Source organism: Sturnus vulgaris, chromosome 3 (genome assembly GCF_052056855.1).
Source record: "Sturnus vulgaris isolate bStuVul1 chromosome 3, bStuVul1.hap1, whole genome shotgun sequence".
Lineage (NCBI taxonomy): Eukaryota > Metazoa > Chordata > Aves > Passeriformes > Sturnidae > Sturnus > Sturnus vulgaris.
Genome location: NC_142245.1, coordinates 43,724,295 through 43,743,861, shown reverse-complemented (window position 1 = coordinate 43,743,861; position 19,567 = coordinate 43,724,295). Strand labels below are relative to the sequence as shown.

At 40.8% G+C, this 19,567-nt stretch overlaps 1 protein-coding gene across 1 annotated transcript in view; it reads left to right on the top strand.

Annotated features, from left to right (window-relative positions):
* Positions 1-6,579: 6,579 nt before the first annotated feature.
* Positions 6,580-19,567, top strand: part of GALNT2 (polypeptide N-acetylgalactosaminyltransferase 2) — an 87,223-nt gene continuing 74,235 nt past the window's right edge. The window contains exon 1 of the mRNA XM_014874413.2: positions 6,580-6,773. Coding sequence (XP_014729899.2) covers positions 6,648-6,773 — 126 coding nt within the window. The 5' untranslated portion in view covers positions 6,580-6,647. The remainder of the gene's footprint in view (positions 6,774-19,567) is intronic.

Below are 19,567 nucleotides of genomic sequence, written 5' to 3'. Positions count from 1 at the left end.
AAAATACTGCTCTTAATTGCATAGTGAAAAACATTCTTGAGCAATATCCAGGAGTACAATACATAGCATTGATAAAAATACATCACTGGGGTTTATTTGTTTAGCCACTGTTGTAATGCAAAAAGCGGATGTGGTGCTAAGGCAGATGGGGGGGAGTGGTGTCCTTCACCACTGCAGAGGAGTCCTTGGGGATGCACAGCACTGCTGTCACATTGCACTGTGTCCAGTGGGAATAGGTTGCTATGGGCAGCACAGCACTTTTGAGGCATGAGCTCCACTACGTGCACCTGAGTGGGAGGCAAAAGTATGAAGACGGAAAATTATATAAAAAAAAATTAATCAAAGACGTCTGAGCTGTATCCAGCCTGTTCACGATGGCATTTCTGATGTGACTTGCCACTGTCAGTGATTAGAGTGTTTCTCCAGAGAACTGCAGACCTGCTTGCCGTGTCTCAGACTGAAAGCACATTCTTTAACTCCTGCTATGAGGGAAGTGGGGAAGAAGTAAGAAGATGCTTTCCACTACCCAGCTGAAACTAAAATATTGTGTAGCAAGGAAAAGTTTTCTCCTCTGCCCTTCTGAATGATACACAATCACTGAAGAGAAACCTTTACAATACCTAGACTGAGCACTCACTAAGCATCAGGTCCTCCCTGCCATCTGGGTCTGATATCCTGGGTAGCTGGTGATCTGTACCACTTATCAATCTTTTTAATTCAGACACTGCGGATGGTGCAGCAGCTTTGGAAGACAAAAGCCTATGTTGCTTCCTGGTATTCTCATCTCCCCTCTTACCATGCCTCTTTCAGTCTTCCTTATGTGTTTTTCTTTCTTTTTCCCTTTTTCTATGACATTCCCTGTGGTGAGCTGATGATGGTGCAACTAGCTAAGAAAATCTTTATGTAAAGATGAGCAAAACCTGCTCCTGGTAGAACACTGACTCAGGAATATATTTTTCTTAATCTCCACAAATCTGATTGTAGGAAAACTATGCTTTGCTGTAGCAAACTTGTATCATAGATAGTCTCAAATTTCTTGGCTGTAGCCTTACTTCTCTGGATTATAAGTTTGAATGGACAAAGTACCAGTTGAGATTACAGGACCATTGTCTGATGGGTTCATATTTGCCTTTTTTTGCCCAAAAATAGACTTTCGTATTATGCATTAGCAAATAGTGTTTACCCCTAGCTTCAAATGACTTACAGTATTACAACTGCATTCTACTGCTACGTAGTGTTGCTCGAGAGAAAAGGATGGAATTTCCTGCATCATCTCAGACTGTAGATCATCAGTCTTTACCACTTCTGGCAGCTATGACCTTCGGAATTCGGGTAATTGCAATGAAAGAGTGTCAAATTACTTCAATCGAAGGTGAGGTTGTTGTTTCAGCAAGTCTCTCTCCACTGTTTCTCTCTTTCATCTATACCATCACTCTCTTATGAGAGAGACTTCTGAGCCATATCACATTTTTATATCCAATCGGCAGCCTACAGAATGCTGCAAGAGGTTTGTTTTGTTCTGCTGAAGTTCAGTCCAACGTGCAAAGTGACTTAGGGAGAATAGCTGGCAGTAGGACTGCAGTTTGTACTGGCTTCTGCCATCTTCAGCAGGAGGCCAAGCAAAGGCTGAGTTGTTCTTTCTTTGTCTTCACCACCCATAGGAAAAGAATCTGTTTCCTCTTTTTGTAGAACTGAATGACTCCAAGGAATGTTGAACCTTAAACTTTATTTAATAGAAAGGAAAGGCTTCCAGATATGGATAATTTGCCTTGGAAGCATAAGGGCTTAAGCTGATACTTCAAACTCATGTGAGAAAGTGCAGTGTTTACAATATCTGCATTGCATGATGTAATGTGTTGATCAATCTCTAATGTGGAAACAGTATAAAAGCAGTGCTATTAGAGGAAGCAGCCATTATTTTAGGCTTTAGAAGAGAGGATACTACCTTCTTAAATTCAGAGTCTAGGATGAAAGAGCTTTAGTTCTGCAATGCCCGAATGTATTTGGACCTTGCCTGACAAACCCTGTGGTCAGGCACAGTGACACGCTGTTTTCAAGGTAAAATGTGCATGTACAATATTGCTGCTTGGGGTTTTAACAGTTCAAAAAACATTCTTGGAGGGTAACAAGATTTTCTGGAAGCGAGCCACTTTTGAATGCTATTGCCAGCACGTCTGCCTACTCTGGGTAGCATCAGAAACTCTGCTGAAAAATTAAACAAACATAGTTCTTGGCATCTAAACATATGGGAAAGGACATGTTGACTCCCAAGTCTTTAGCTGAGGAGGTAGTCTGTTTCTCATTGTTACCACTGTGCAGTGAGGAATTGCAAAACACCCACATAGATTTTCAGACCTGCTAGCTGCACTTAACCTTTAATCCTGCAAGTACTCAGCCATAAGCATATAATTTTAAATGTCTGAGTAGTCCGACTGACTCCAATGGGAATACACGCTGAATGAAGTTAAATATTTGCATAAATGTTTTCAGGATCAGGATCTTTCAGTACAAACAGAATTCTAGCACCACAAACACATACTGGGCTTGGGCTGAGTTAAGCTTTCAAGACATTGGTACACCTATATCCTCTACAGATGTATTTTAAATTTCATGTTAATGTGTGATTTCTATGTTATAAAACACCTTACTTTAGGCTAATAAGTAACCTTTCTTACGAGAGAGGAAAAATTATTTACTTTGTGACATAACTGCATAGGTTTGAAAGAATGTTATATGAACTGGATCCCCTACGTTTTAGCTTCCATGTATCAAAGAGGTTGTGACATCATATTCGGTTATATTTTTGCTTTTTAAAGTCTTTTAAAGCTATTTTCTGTGTTTTAGACCTGGTCTGAAAATCCCCCTTCCTGTTTTTGCAAGGGCAAGATTGCTACCGTGAGTAACAGACTGACTCATTTATTCCTGAAGGTGAGGACTGCTTTCCATTCATACTTCAGAAGGATTTGTTCACCTTTGACTAGATCATATAGCTCCAGAAAAGGATGAGCAACTTTTGTGTTGTCTAAACGAGTCTGGTCATGGTTGTGGCTGGTTTTATACTCTCTCTCTTATGAGTTCGGTGATGTTCCCTCTGGTTTACATCCCAGCTAACTAGATCAGAATTTTGTCCCTCATATCGAGGTGTCTGCATTGCAGATCAAAGGCAAAGTTTTGATGATTCCTTCTGCAATTTTCACTCCTATTTGTACTCTCACATGCTTGATCTCTCTTTTGTTTAAAGGGCTGTGCTTGATACAGAAGCATTTATATTCTGTGAATCATTCTAGAAATGCTGCTTTTAAAATATGCTAATATTATCTTTTGAAATGCACTGGGAAAATAATTTAAAAATATCTTACATTTTTCTTGAATTCCTTCCTTTAATTGAAGTGCATTTATTTTTCAGTTTTTCTTTGCTGACTAAACATGTTAGGACTTTTGAGGTAAAGAGATATCTGTATGCAAATGCGTTGTAATAGAACAGGCAGCTTTTCCTAGAGTTAAATCAACGTAACATTTTCCATTCTAAACCTCTGTGTTTTCTGTGGTCTCTGAAATATAAATGATTCAGGATGAAATCTGCCGGATTGGGACTTTGTCCAAATGTGAATAATTTGGAAAGACTTGAACAAAACTGGTTCAGCCAGTTCAGAATATCAGTAGAGTGGAAAAAAAAAATTAAAAATCTTGATCTAAATAGACTCTTACAACCTTTTTTTAGCATTTCTGTAACTTTATCAGCCGAAGGCTGAAAAATGAACTCTGACATGGAAGTAGCCTTCCTTGAAGTAGGCATGTATTTTCTTGTTTGAGAAGAAGTTAGTTTTGATTTGACTGAGTTATAAACCTTTGAGAACTGTGATTGAGCATGTGCACTGGATTATTTGGATAAGCTTTTGAGGTGTGCAGCTATGGAAGAATTTTCTATACATGCATGGCTGGCTAATTTTGCTGGAAAGGGAAAAATCTATCTAAGTACATGCTAAAATCAGTGAAAATACCTGCAGCTGCAGGGAGACCTTTGAAGACCATCCCAAGATATTTAAGACGATGAAAAGGGCAAGAAAAGTTCCTGTAGGCTTTGCGAGATGTTTAAAGACTTAGTGGTCTGCAGATTTTGTAAAGTTAAATGGGATTATGGCTTCACTTAGTACACAAAAGTGTATGATGTTTTCTGTGGAGACATATGTCGTGCAAAGCACCCTTTCCCTCAGCAGATCTGCCCAGTGAAGGAATCCCCCAGCAGCATGGAAGCTGCTTCTCCTCTCATTGTAGAGCTCAATAGGCAGCAGTTTATTAGAATGTACCCAAGTTTGGGTGGCTGAGTGCTATGATTTATATAGAGAACCTTCCCAATGGAAATTTAGCCTTGGAGTGAAGTGTGTGTATGTGTATATGTGTGTATGTGCATGTGTCTTTTTAGATGCAGGCACAGTCTGTGATTTTGCAGGAACTGCTCTCACTTGCATCAAACACATTCTGGATAAATCAAAAACTCTCATCTAGAACATCTGTGTGTCTCCTGGCAGCCCATACTCTCCAGTGTACGTTGCTTCAAATAAATGCTAGCTATTTGATTCCAAAACTTTTACTTTGCCCAAACTGGGGTGTCTGTCTCCAACTCCCTCCAAAACTAAATTCATAATGTTCGGTTTATTGAAAGATTCATTTGCTCTGAAGAAATCTATCTCTTTGTTTTACACTCCCTGAATAGATACTTATTTGGGATCCCTTCCTTTGTCTTTTTACCCATACTATCTCTCCAGCAGCTCTCTGGCAGGTGGAAAAGTATGCAGTTATTCCCTGAAATCTCTTCATGCCAGACAACTTCTGCCCAGGCAGTGCCTACACTGACACAATTCACCTTCCTTGAAAAGACTGTCAGTGGAGTGACTGTGCAGGTGAGCAGGTGAGTTTTTGATGCCATTTCTTCTAGCTGCCGGATCTTTTCCTACTTATGAAACAGAATTTATTCCAGACCCCCTGGCTACCTCCTGGCCCAGCCTGGTGAGCAGTCTGCTACAGAGGCTCTGTAGCCACAGAGCTCTGTGTGGCTGGACTGGTGGAGGCCTGACATTGGTATGGATACAAGGAGAAATGTGGGGTACTGTCAGAAGGCGTGGGAGTAAAGCATCTATTGATAAAACACAGTGAGATGACAGAGAAAAAACAAACAAAAAACATTTCAAAACCAGGAATGTTCTCCTTTGAATGGATATTATGCCTCTGAAATAGATGTGCTCTTTAATTGTTAGAGAATGTGTCTCTTGCTAGTTTTGTGTTCTCATTTCTTGATGTCTCACAGTGGGATGAGATAGCAGCAAATGCTGAACAACAGGAAACTCATCGGCATGGAATAACAGCAGCATGAGCTGTGCACATGCGAGTCAGTGAACTAACGGAACTGTAGTGTCTGTCCTGGGGTGTTCAGGGGTGGAACTAAGTAGAAAGAAAGATAATTTGACCAGGAAATGACTCCATACCAACAGACCAGCCTCTAAGGCAGAATCCCTGAGGTCCCTTTAGGCCTGCATTAGTGGTGTCCATGCTTTCAGACTGCTGTAGTGGTGACTTCAGAAGTGCAAGCAGAGCAGGTATGTGACCTCAGTGGGATGGCAGGCTGTTAAGTCCTTGATGTGTCCCATAGGGCCATGGCAAAATTTCTTCAATAATGTCATGCAGAGGGCAGTGGACATGCCCTGACATGACTTAGCTTTCTGACCTTTGAGGCATAATGAAGACCTGCCTCACTACCTACCTCAAGTGACTTCAGGGAACAACCCTTCATAATGCACATTTTCCGTTCTGAAATGAGTCAGAGGCATAACTTGTGTTGTGGTCAGTCTGGAATTTATGGGGGCCTAGGAACCTCCATATGATCATCCAACATGAGTGGAAGAGCACGACAGCTCCAAAGAGGTGAGACCCACACACTAGCGCTCGGTTCTCGGAAGATGCACTGAACGAGGGCGCAGCCACTACCAAACGCTGCGAGCCCGGAGCACCCCTCATGTCCGAGGTGCCGCTGCGGCAGTGCCAGCGGCCCCGCTGCGCAGGGACCCCGCGGGCTGCAGGAGCGCGGGCACGGACACTTCGGGATACGGCAGGCGGGGAGCGCGGGGCGAGGACCGGGGCCAGTCTGGAGTTTTTGTGGTACTGAGAATCTCAGCCGCGCAGTCCCGCGGTGCCCCGCCGCCTCAGGGCGGGGAGCGGCCTCTCCGCCGCCGCCCGCCCGCTGCCCGCGAGGCGCGGCTCCTGCCCCTCGGGCCGGCTCCGGCAGCGCCCGCGGAGACCCGCGGCCGGCGGGGGGGGTCCCCGGGGTGCCCGGCGGCGGGAGGGGCGGGCGGTGCGGGTCCGGGCGCTGCCGGTCCGGGCGCTGCCGGTGCCCGCCCTGCGGGGGGCACGCAGCCCCCGGCCCGCGGGCGCGGCGGAGGCGGCGGCCCGGCGTGCTGCAACCATGGCGACGGCGGCGGAGCCGGCCCGCCCCCCGCGGGGCCGGGCGGCGCGGGATTGGTCGGGGGGCGGGCGCTCGCCCTCTGCCCCCTGACCCTGCGCGGCGGCGGCAGCAGCAGGAGCAGGAGTGGAGGCGGTGGCTGCTGCTGCTGGCGGCCGTTTCCTGGTGGCCTGGCGGCGGCGCGGGAGGGAGGATGCGGCGCAGGTCTCGGCTGCTGCTCTGCTTCGCCTTCCTCTGGGTGCTGGGCATCGCCTACTACATGTACTCGGGCGGCAGCGCCGCGCTGGCCGGCGGCGGCGGCGGAGGCGGCAGGAGGAAGGTGAGAGCCCAGCCCGGGGAAGGTGCTCCCGCTCCCTGCCCGGGCGGCGGGGCGGCGCGGCCGGGCTGGGGGCAGCGCTGCGCGGCCCTCCGGCTTGGAGCAGGGGCGGCGGGCGGGCGGGGGGGGGGGTCTCTTCACCGCCGCTCGCTTTCAGGCGGCGTGAAACTGCCCCGGGCTGCTCCTTCCCCCTTCCCGTCCGCCCTTCTCCAGCCCGCTTCCCGGAGGCAGATGGCTTCTTTGTGGACTTCAGACCGATTTCAGCCCCGTCGCGTCGCTCCTTATCCAACTGCGGCCACGTCCCGGGCCGGGGGAAGCTGGTGTGGGAAGCGAGGGTGGGGAGGGCCAGGGCTGCGCTCCGGGGCGGGGGGGCCCCGCCTGGCTCCGCTCCCGGCACAGAGCGGCTGTCTGCCCCTTCCTGCCTTCCCCGCCGGCACCGGAGTCCTTCGGGCTCGTGTTCCCACCTGGGGAACACGCGAGGATCCGAGGTGCTATTGCATTTTCCCTTTGGATGCACAGCACTTTCCTTTCTCCTTAGCGCTGTGCCTGAAGGATACCGTTTTCCGACCGGTTTTGCAATATTCCAGGAAATTGTCGGATTTGTCATGTTTTTTTGTCTGTGGCGTGGAAGGTCTGTCTCTTCCTTCTTATAATAGCTCATGTTACAAGTGTTACTAATGTTCGAGAAGTTCCCTGCGGACAATACATGAGTAATTTTTCAGTATTCTGGCCATCAAGTTATTAAATAGGTTTTTCAAGGTCTTATAGTTAATTCATCGATCAGGAGCACAGTTGGAAGTTAAGCACGTCACAGTTCACGTTTGTGTCAATCAGAACGGGTTTTTGTTGCATGATGTGGGAAGTGGCAACTTTGCCCACTATATCTGCTTAGAAAAATTAAGTGCTTTTTCTTTTGTGGTGTTTCCCCCACAATAAAGATTAGCAAAATCAAGACTTTTAGAGACTGTTGTTTAAGCCTTTTATTTTGAAATATGGAAGGTGTAAAGCATCTCATAATTGCATATCTTTTTTACAAAAAAACCCCAGAATAGGGCAGGAGGGCAATTGAATGAAGTGCACTACACTTGAACAGTGTTGTTTGCTAATAAATTGCTGCCTCCTGTTAAATGCAAAGCAGTGTTTTGTAGGTCTAGCTGATATATAAAAAGAGGAATATTTTTTTGTTTCTTTGATGCACTTTGGTTCATCAATGTATGTATTCCCTGTAAAAAAATGCTGATGACTAGTTCCTGTGTCAGGTTGTGGAAGCAAGTACTTGGATGGCTACTTATGTGAGCAAGGGTCTAGAGAATGAGTCACTGCTTGCTGATAGTTGCCTCTCTCTGTCCTGTTTTTTATCCTCTCTCTACTTAGGAATGTGTTCAACAGCAACTTTTGATGTAATATATTAAAGTGAGTGTAAGTAAGTATTGCCACGTACAAGCTCCTGGTCCTTCAAAGTAGATACAGTAGCAGAAATAGATCAAGTATGTGATAGAAAGTAAGGCAGTAGCCTAAAGCCTTTCTTGAAGAACCACCAGAGTGTATTTAGAAAGTAGTAGCAATCTTACACTGCTGCTGTATAATGGGATAAAGAAAAGCTATCAAGGAAAATGTATCAGCAGATAGGGAAATATATTTTTAACTCTTACGGTGTGTTACATTTGGAGCTTCCAGACAGATTTGCAATTCTGTTCAATTAATTTTTGCTGTTGGGAAAACTGCAGTGTGGGGGTAGTGATTTGCCCAAGGTCACCTAGAAGACTTGGTGGGAATAAAATAGGAAAGCAACCGGTATTTCTGGGCCAGAGTCTGGTATGCTAGAACCTGTTGCTGTTTATTTTTTATATTGGTAGTGGTTTTTATTATGGTTTTAAGGGATCAATGAACCCGTTACTTGCTTTGGTAGCATAATTTGGTATAATTCTGCACAAAATTTAGTAAACCTTACTAGTCTGAGTAATTGGGAAAGTTTAGTAAGGATAAGTTAAAGAAAATAAGACATTTCATAGACCTGAGCTGAAACCTAGTGCTGTGTTTAAAAATACAATAGTTTAAAGTAAGGCCATGGTGTGAAAGAAAGTAGGTACTATGACCACAAGAAACAAGTGGGGAAATTAACTATTATATGTGGATTGGTGATTTAGGATTCTATTTTCTGTCAGTGAAGCATAAAATTTAATCCCGGGCTTCAGTGTAGGTTAGCAAATGTAAGTAGAGGAAGATGTGTGTAGTGTAATAGCTTTTGAATCTCAATAAAAGGCTTATTAACTTAGTGTCAGACACTGGTGTAAAGCAAAAGAACACAAACTGTCTAAACTTATGAGCAGAAACCCTGACGTAGTAAATTTCTTGATGTGTATGACTTCATATCGTCCTTGTTACTTGCCCAGTATTTCAATGTAATGGAAGCAGAGTTGCTTATAGGAGAGCACAGCTTCTAATAAATTGCAGTCTCTGCTGTTTTCAGTCTATAAAATTACAAAAACCGAGAGGGAATAGTTCTTCATTTGTGTAAGTAATTTGCATGTTAATTACAGATCTGGTTGTATAAACAGAATGTGTTTTTCTATAAGGATTATCTTTTTCTTTTTTTTTCCCCATACACAGACCTAATGTGTTATTCAGACATACTGGACTTGTTTGATATGGCATCCAGTCCTGTGATGTGTTGAACAGCACCAATTCTCTTTTTCTTCAGTAGAATTGAAGGTGTTTGCCCTCTGCCAGGATTGCACCTGAGTAAGAGAAAAGAGTGATTTTTTTTTTTTTTTCTAATTTGCTTTTTCTATTAGAGTAGTGTCAGAGTTAATCTAAGTTCATGCTTATCTTGGTTCTTCATTTACAACCTTTCTAATAAGACCTGTGTAGCTGTTTGGATATTGCAGTGTATGGTACAGCCTTGATAAAGTTTTTGGCCCCTCTCAACAGTGGTGCAATCCACAGCTCTGTGTGCAGTATATTGGCCTGGTAGGGTCTAAGCAGTGAAAAAGTCTAAAGCACACAAAGCACAAGATGTCTCACTGGTAAATGTGTAAATAATAATGAAAAAAAAAAAGTGTGCAATGCTTTTCATACTGGACCTAAAAACTGTAGTAGAAAGAAGTGATGTATTCCACATCTGGAATCTAGTGTGTGACAACTTTTTTTTTTATATCTACATGAAAAGAAGAAAAGGGTAGAATCAAAGCCTTTCATTCAAGATGTGCTTGAAGGGAACAGAAGTGTTTCAGGTTTCCTCCCCCTTCTTCCCTCCAGTGAATCTCCAGTCAGATTTTTTGTGAACATGAGAGAGCCATGTTCAGTTGACTCCTTTTCCAGCTGGATCATGGAGTTGTAGATTGGAAAGAGTGAGTCTGTTTCACATGCCTAAAGGTTAGGGAAATAGTTCCCACACAGATGCTGTGACAGAGAAGAGAGCAAGTTGTAAGCCTAACAATTGTGAGACTGAAAAAAAAAAATGCAGTCTACTTTTATGTTCACTAAATGTGTTTTATATTAGAAAGCCTTTGGAGTGGAGACTGGAAGTTCCCTTATTTTCATGGATAAATTTCCTAAGCCAGAGCAAAAGCAGTTCATGTTCTCTGTCTCAGACTTGCATAAAAATGGAGCAGCTTCTGCAAGATGGTTTGAAAGCCAAAGTAATCCTTATGTGATTCCCTCCTAAGACTGGTGTGAATTTGTATATTTGTCACACAGATTTTAAGTTCTCGGGCCACTAAGCTCTTAGACAATAGAGGGACTGGATTGAAATCAAAAAGAAATTAAAAAACCCAATGCAACAAAACCAGCCAAAAACTCCAGCTGATTTCTAAAGAGCTTGCTCTTCTAGACATTAAGAAAGTAGCCTCATGTAACTGAGCCCTTCAGGCTGGACAGAAGGTGGTCTGCATCTTGTTGAAAGTGCCAAATGCTTTGCTGCTGCCAAGAGTGAAACCCTCAGGGGCATCCCCAGAAGATCTGTGGGCAGAATGGATTTACTGATGAAAACTAAGGCATCCAGAGAGGCCTGCAGGGTTAAAGCACAGCTGAACCAAGGTTTATAGCCTTCTGGATTTAGGTGCCAGAGTACTGACAAGCTTTTGCATTTGTTGCCATGTAAAGAATCTCAGTTGCTTTTTAAGTGGAACCTCTGTCATCTTCCACCCTATCTAGAAGAGAAGGCTAAAAGCAGTATTTCAGCAAGGAGTGATGGATCACTTTCCCAGGTAGTTCGTAAATTCAGAAACATTTTTCTTTTTCATCAACTCCACCCCCTGAAAACCGAAACCCCAAACTGCCTTGAACTAGAAGGCTGTTACACTCTTGGCTCACCAGATTTACTGAGTGTAATGGAATGAACTGGAGAAATCTAATTTAGGGCTAGTTGGGCCACAAGGAGGCAGGCTTTTCCTGTAGAACTGGTTATTCTGTATGTAGTACTAGTTTTCCCTTCCCTTTTGTTTGTTTTGCTTTTTTTCTTTAATTTGGAGCAAACTTTAGATAGGCGACTGTACTGGAGCTAGCTGAGATCAAATAAAGGTAAAAGGTGATGCTTCATATAGTGTATGTGACTGATTAAAAATGTCTGAATCACTGGGTAAGGCAGGGGACAAAGAAGAAAGCCTTCTAAGTTCTTGTTCTGCATGTCTAAAACTTTAAAATTAGTCTTTTCAGCATACACAAAGCTTTCTTTTCCTGATTTTTTTTTTTTCAAACCCCTCTACTATTTCACTTACTGTTAAAGGAAGCTTTTGTTGACATTGTACATAATGACACACATAGCACTCTTCCTCTCTTTCTGCATAAACTACTGATTTAGTGTTCCTAAGTGTAGGGGTTTTTTTTGATGGTTTAATTGAGGAGGAAAGGAAATGTGTGTTAACTTCATTAATCTGTTTATGTGCAGCTTGAATGTTTCTCTTGAGGTATGTGAAACAAGGGGATTAAAAGTAGCCACTTCAACTCTGTTGGTTTCCTTCATCGCAGGAAGGCATTGCCTACTTTAATTTCTAAATACTGTTTACTTTGCTGCATACTTTTTAATGTAACTTTAGTCTCTTACGTGTTGTGACACTGAATGTGATTTCTGATACCTTGATCTTGGACAAGTGAAGATACCAGAGGTTAAAAAAGTCGAATTGTCATATGTCCTTTTCTGTATCATTCACTTCCTAGAAGATCCAAGGAGATAGAAAATAATGTTCCTTTCTATAACAAGTAACAGTTTCTGCTAATAGATCTTTCTTTTATATGATTCTGTAATAAATGGGAAAGAGATTAGATGGCCAGGCACTTCAAAAATAAATCTGTCCTCTCACTAGAACGTAAATGTCATACATGTATATTTTCTTAATCTAACATATGTCAATTGACAAAATTACTGTCTTGGCAATTCAGGCACTTATTTTTATGGATAACTTCATAAAACTTAACTTTGGTTGCAATGAAATGATGGTCCATTGCAAATTCTGTGCAGTCTCTTTAGGTCTGTAGCTGTATTGGGCTATTATCTTTTCCTCTCCTTTTTTAAATGCCTCAGTGAGGGAGTTTTTTTGCTTTTTAACAGTGAGAAATTAGTTCTTTGCTCGAAGACTTGTGTTGTCCCCTGCAATCTGCTAGGCTAGAAATTGATGACTGATACAAATGCTATGGCTCTTGGATTACTGTTTGCTGCTTGTTTCATAAATGCAGAAGTAGAGCAGGGCCGTAGATAGAAGGGGTTGGAGAAACAGGAGTGACTTCTTTGGTTGTTTAATATCAAATGGGGTAGTCAACCACCTTTCCCTATTATTTTTCCCTTTCATGTGGGTATTGTAGTAATTTTCTGTGTTTCTGTGTTATTCCATTGCTGCTGTGGTTTGCTGCTTTCTGGGATCTCTGTGTACCAAGGTTGTAAGTTGCAGTGATGTCCTTTGACAGATACAGTTTAAAAATTAGGTAGTCTACTAACTAATTGTGCACGTGCCTTACCTGTTTTTGTCCCATTAGTCTTGTGATTTGAGGTATATTGCAAAAAAATGCCAGTCATTTTTTCCATGTGTTCTAGACATTTCCAAAAATACAACATAAAAAGTGATATAATAGCACTTCTTAAAAATTTAGATAAGGCACAATATGAAGTGGAAAAAAAAATTACAAGATTCATCTCAATGATGCTGCCTCACTTGTTCTGTAGACCAACCGAGTATAAAAAATATAAACCCCGTAAATAAATCTTAGCAAACTTAATTCATAGCCTTCAAAATTACATGAGCATTCGACATTTTTTCCTTGGAAATCCTATTATTTTTTCCTCTTTTTTTTTTTGCCTGTCCTTTCCAGTTTTTCCATGTGATGTGTTATCTAAGTGCTTGTGTATAACTGATACTGTTTGGTTAAAATGATGATATATCAGATGAGAGAAGTAGTATTGCTTGCTAGAAAGCTGCTTGCAATGATACTCTACTAGAGAATAGAAGAGACACCTTTGTAATGGTGCTGAGTGTCCCAGCAGAGTGACCCTTGTTGCACCTAGAGGTTATTTAAAAATAATTCCACCAAGCAGCCTAAAAAATGGGTTTGCTTGGCCTTTGGCAGCTACATATAATTTAAAAATAATTTAATATACAGTACTTTTGGTTAAGTTAAATCAGTTTTAAAACTTTCGAATACAGATGATCCTGTGATCATCCTCAAGTGATAAATGTAAACTGCCCAAATTAAGTCAATGCAAATGATTTGTTTTAAGTTGATTTGTTCTACTTTTCTTAAATAGCCTACTCTTGACAGTAGTTAAGCTATAGTGGTCCAAAGCAATATATAGCCAGGTGGTGTACAAACAGTTTTTAACTCCCTGCCCAACAGTAAAATCGTTACTAAATGTTATTTTTATTAGAACTTAGAAGATGTGTATTGCTAATATGTTGGCAATGCCATGTGTTGGCAAATCATTTGAATTCTAAAAATGAGCGTGCAGGAAGCAGTGAGGCATTTGCAATTTTTTCAGGAATATGGGGCTGAATGTCATTGCCCGAATATATCAGTATATTGTGGAAATGGAATATCAGTGTGGGTGTTACAGAAGAAAACGCTAGGAAGGTTGTTAAAATTACATATTGCCATCGTGTAATGCAAAGTGGTGGTATCTTAAGCTATATAAATTTTAAAACCTGGGTGCAGTCTTTCATGCTGTTTGTTTTGGAATAAGTTAGGTGCCCTCTTTTCTTTTCTGCTTTTCCCTTTCATTTAAGTTTTCAAAGGAATAAGGGATAGATTGAGGAGGGAAGATGGGGAAAAAAGTTAGTGTCCACATCAAAATATTTGGTTTGTGTGTTTAGGATTTTGAAGATACGATATAAGAGAATCTAGCTAACACTAGAAATTGAACCATTTCATGTTCCCTCTAAGTCTGTAAAGTTCTTTCATGGGAACCTTTGTATGGTGGGCCTTTCCTGATAGGTGGAAGTGGAGAAGTGGAGATAATGTCTGATGTTTTTCCTTTTCCTCCATTACTTGGAGAATGATTTTTTTTTTTTTTTTTAAATTTTTTTTATTTTATTTTTTTTTTTTTTTGGGAAACCTGTATCTTACCGACATACTTGGAGCTCAGGTAAACTCATGTTTACCTGTCGTCCTCCTACGTGTTCATTTGCCGTGTATTCTTACAATGAATTAAGCAGGCCTGCACTGTTTGTGTCACATGAAGTCAATAATGATCAAGAAATGGAAAAAAACTGGCATCTGTTTTCTTTTTTATAAACTGAATCCCCTGTTGGAATGTAGCACATTTTAAGCTTATATTTGGCTTATAGAGAGGATTTCTTTGTTTGTTTGAGTGTTTTTCTTGGATCTGTCACCTTGAATATTAAAAGCTGTTTTTCTTCTGCAAAGTCAAGGTAACTTGTTAATATGACTGGCTGCCAGTGTAGCCTGCTAAAATTACTATCAAGACTTTTTTTTTTTTTCGAGTTCACTTATCGTATGTCTAAACTGTTTTGTTTTTCCAGCTGTCCCTTTTATATACACTGGTTTTGTTAATTGTTCAGGGTACCTGTATTGTCGTTTAAACAATTTAAAATATGCTAGTTCAACTGACAGGAGCACGTTTGTGTAAGGGGACTGTACAGACAGATGTGGATTTTGAGCTTTGCTTATGAAATTCAAATGGGAAAAGAACAGGATAGTAAAAGAACAGCAAGTTTGAATTTTAGAGCATTCCATATATCTCTGAAATTGCTATGTAGTGCACATCAAAGGCAATAATTTGGATTTCTCTTCTTTGTAACTGTGGTCTTGTATGGAAAAAAGAGCCTACTGAAAAGGTTGCAAGTTCAGTTGTTAATAACTTTTCTGAAGTTGTAAAATTGTCATAAAACCTTGGTGCTTTATTAAGGGAAGCAGAGAATAACTAGAGATTCTGCTGAGTTCAAGCGTTATCAAAGTGCAATGGACCGCCTGTACTGAGTAACAGATCTGCTCAAACAAAAAAACTTTGGCCAAGGAAAGACTATGCAAAGAATTGGCACCCAGCTAATGCTATTGTGTATGAATTCTCAAAGAGCTATGACTTGATGAGCAGAAAATGTTTTCTCCTTGTAGTAAGTTCCAAGTGTTTAGCCACCCTGGAGATATAAGCACAGCTGAAACTTGTTACTAAAATAGATTTTTTTTTTTTTTTTCTATCTGGCCTGTTGGTTTGCAGATGGTCAATAAATACACAAGTGTGTGTATATAATGGATATATGCTTCGGTGAGGTGAAGGTATTTAAGTTGCTTGGTTTTTCTTTTCTAGCTTCTCTTATGTGAAATAGAAAAGTCTGTTCACTCAAGTTCACTTGGACTCTCTTGGGACATTTTCTCCTCATGAAGTGCTTTATTTACTAGCAAACTGCTCCCGACTAACAGTGGACCAGCTTAGATACTTAGAGGTTACCTTGTTCCAATATTGGGAAACATCCCTATGGCAAAACCCCTGCTATGATAGGTGTGCCTACCAAGAGTGTGGGGGTGCTGGAATTGCAGTATCTCTCTGCTGGATTGTGTAAGCGTGTCACCACATTAGGTCTGCAGATGTTGTCCAGACAGTGTAATAAGTTCTTGTTATGGTGTGGCTCTTGCTACAGTGGAATGCCAAAGTCCTTCTGGTTACTGTGGCAGACTATCCATCAATTACAGCCTTGGCATTATGTGGGTGGAGCAAATAGGGGCTGGTCTTTAGTCCTCTGACTTGTGCTCTCAAAACACAATGTGTTGCTTTGCCAGCAGCCACTGAAATGACGATGTTCTGTGTCATTTAGCCTCAACAAACATCAAACTGACTGTTCCACCGTGTGGAATAGTTACAACGCATATACACTATGTTAGTGACTACTTTTTCGAGTTTTAATTGAGGAAATGTTCTCTTTTTGTCTCACTCACACAGTGTGTACCTTTCTTTTAGTGTACTCTGAAAGTGCTGTGGGTGAACAGTAATTGTAGCAAGTGCTGAAAGGACCTGGTAAGAAAGTTGGACTTTGGTTCCTAAAAGAGCAGAGAGTCATTCTTAAAACCTCTTAAACGGATAGATGTCCCGACCACATATGCTAAGCAATGTGCTTTCTGTTAAGAAGTACATCTTAAGAATTCACAGGTCTTGGCAGTTAAATACTTCTTTCAGACTCCAAATGCCTTTTAATTTAAGTGAAAAGTAGCGGGCAGTGGGCTAGCAAACATCAGTGCTTCATTATATTCTTAGTTTTCATGCTTAATGTTCAAAAAGTGGTGGAGAGACTTGACTTATTTGTACAGCAAGAAGTGTCTGAAGGCACTTTTTTTGAGGAAACTTTTCTTCTCTGGAGAGATGTAAGTGCAAGTGCTGTTTAGCCTGGTAGATTCTTAGAGGAAAAATTGAACTGAGTGAGGTTGTTGATACCACCCTTGAGTTACCACAAGACTTAGAAATATGTTAAGGCAAAGTGTACACTGATCAGAGAATTAAAAAAAAAATTTGAAAGACTACTCTGCAGTCTGGACTATCAGGTTTGGTAGGTGAAAGGCTTGATAAGAATGCAGTATTTCTTGTTAAGGTACAATTTCTCTATTATTCCCAATACTTTCTGAATATTCTCTAGTAAAAATAAGCAAGAGATTGATTTTTATGTTCACGTTAGCCTAGACCTAAAATATGTCTTTATACAAAGCAAAAGCTACTTGCTTAAAAATCCATTTCAGTTACCTACTGAGATAACTAATGCCTCTTGCATCCTGGAAACAATAGTGAGAAAATCAAGTTCTTAAAATCAGCGTGCAATCACTAAATATTCTATCTCAGGCTATGTAGGGAACCACATCTAGTGTCTAATGTTAGTGTGGTTGGTGCTGACCTCTTCTAAAACCCTCAGTTCACATGTGTTCAGTTTGGTTTAGAATTGTGATATTGTAATGTTTATTTCCAAGAACATCTTGCAGCTCAGAGGCAGTTTCCAACAGTTTGGAAATGTCATGGTATTTGTTCAAATTAATTGTAATAGTGGCTGTCATCTCATGATGTTATTACCCCAATTTCTGAGATAAGTTTCCAGTGTGGAAGTATGGAAGAAAATGAATGTAAAAACTGCTTTCTCAATTGTGCTTTGAAGTTTTTTATGTTTTTTAAGGAAACTTTTACTTGAATGATTTTGTAAAATCTTGTAGAGATTTTTAAAACTATGTTAAGAAGCGTTGGTTTTAGTACATCCAGTTTGTGATGAAAGGCAGTTTTTAATGTTGAATAAGCAAGGTGTTGGGTGCTGGTGGATGTAGGTACTTGTTAGTTTTCTAAGATATTATCTTATTTTAAAAAAGATGTGACTAGTAGAGCTTAAAGAGAGCCCCACTGTACTTAAGATGACAATTTCTTGTAAAATATTCCCCAGAAACACTGACATTATCTGAATTTAAGACTCTCAGCACTTGTTTATGTATCCAAAACAAATGTCTGTAGTTGGCTTTGATTATTAATATTTTTGTCTAAGTCTTATATACCATCTTACTTTGAGTTTATTGCTAGCTATATGTATATATATATATATATAGTTTATCCCCTTAGCTGTATGACTGTCTCACGTTCCTCTTGTAGTGTCATAATGCGTTGTCAGAACCTCATGGCACACGGTGTGTATTTTTTTTAAGCATAATTAGTAAAGATATGTTTTTCGGTAGAGATTCTATTTTATTGTACAAATGAAGGTAGATGTAGAACTTTGGCAAAATGTGTGTAACTTTTGTTCTCAGTGTTTTGGTTTTTTTGTTTAAAACTAAAGACAGTGACCTTCTTGTTGATACTGATAATTTGTTTGCTATTGTTTCTCATACACTACTAAGCATATTTCTCATACAGTATTCTTGCTTGGATGTATGAACTTTGCAGTAACACAGCTTGATATCTGCAGTTTCAAGTGAGTTGTAGATATTTGTCTGCATTTGTGTTCTGTAGGCTAAAGTAATGCCTCTCTGTCCTGGAGGAAGGTGATAAGGAGGAACATTAAATGATGAGTCTGGAAAACCTGATTTCACATAAGCATTTTGTCAGAATAATTAAAAAGCTTTTTGTGATCAGCTAGGGCTTGTGGATATCAACCTTCTAGCACAGAATTCTTTTGTCAGCTGGAGGAAGAAGAGTTTCCAATGGGAGTTTTTTTGGAAGTATGTCAGTTGCTGTTCTGGCAACTGCACGATGTTTTCATTTAGACTGTTCTCATGCTCTTACTGGCAGTAGGCTGTAGCAGCTGGGCTGGCAGCATGTTTGCTTTCTTGTGACATGGTTTAGGCTTCTTTTTCAGGCTTGTCAGTTTAAGGCAATAATTGTGTAGTATTCCCCCCCCACCCCGTATTTGAATGGCTTTTTGCCATTATACAAACAGTGAAGAAAATGGCAATGGAATGATAGGAAGTGCTAGTACTGGCTTCCCTTCTGGTTTTGGAAGTCAGAGTTGTTGCTGCATGCCTGAATGCTATGATTTGCCCCAGTACAATGATCAAGCACTTGACTTCTCTTCCACAGAATCACAGAATATCCTGAGTTGGAGGGGAGAAAACAAAACTTTCTCAGGTCTGCCAGTGAACAGTGGTACTTTTCAGTTACTGCAATGATATTAGAATGGCTAGAACTACTGGTGAGATGGGACTTGTTCTAATTGTACTCGTTGAATAGAAGCAAAGCATGGTATGAGCTACATTCCTCCCGTTTCTTTGAGTGCCAGCATGCATAAGTGCATGATCTTCATTTGTCCGTGTTAACCTGAAGATTAATCCCCTCAATGCTTTACACTAGTATAGCCTATCTTACATGCTATGTAGTTTTTCAACTGTTAACTTAATTCCGCCAGTTTTTCTGGAAGTGCAGTTCTACCTCTTATGCCCACTCAAATAAGAGAGGTGACTTTAACATACCCTGCCCTCCTACTCCCTTGAGGACTGAATATGTATAGGCTCTATTTGCCTGGTTGCTGTGCTGTGCTCCTGGGTTTGTATTTGAATGTCTAGTAGCTTTGCTTTTCATATCACAGTTGAAAATTAAGTACTGTGCAAATAAGTTACTTGTTCTTTTTCCATTCAAGTGTGGAAAGCTACTGATACTGACATGGCATATTCCTGCCATGCAGTAAAGAATATCGTGTAAGAAATATTCTTGGGAAATCTACCATCTAACCAAAAGCTTAAAAAGTTAGATGGACCCTTGGTTATTTTCCACTAACTGGAACTCTTATGATCTTAGATTGAAGAATTAAATGATTGCATACTGATAGAATGTGAAAAAAAATCTCAGTATTTCAGTGAGTGACTTAAACTAGGAGCTTCTATTTTTGATACCCAAACCC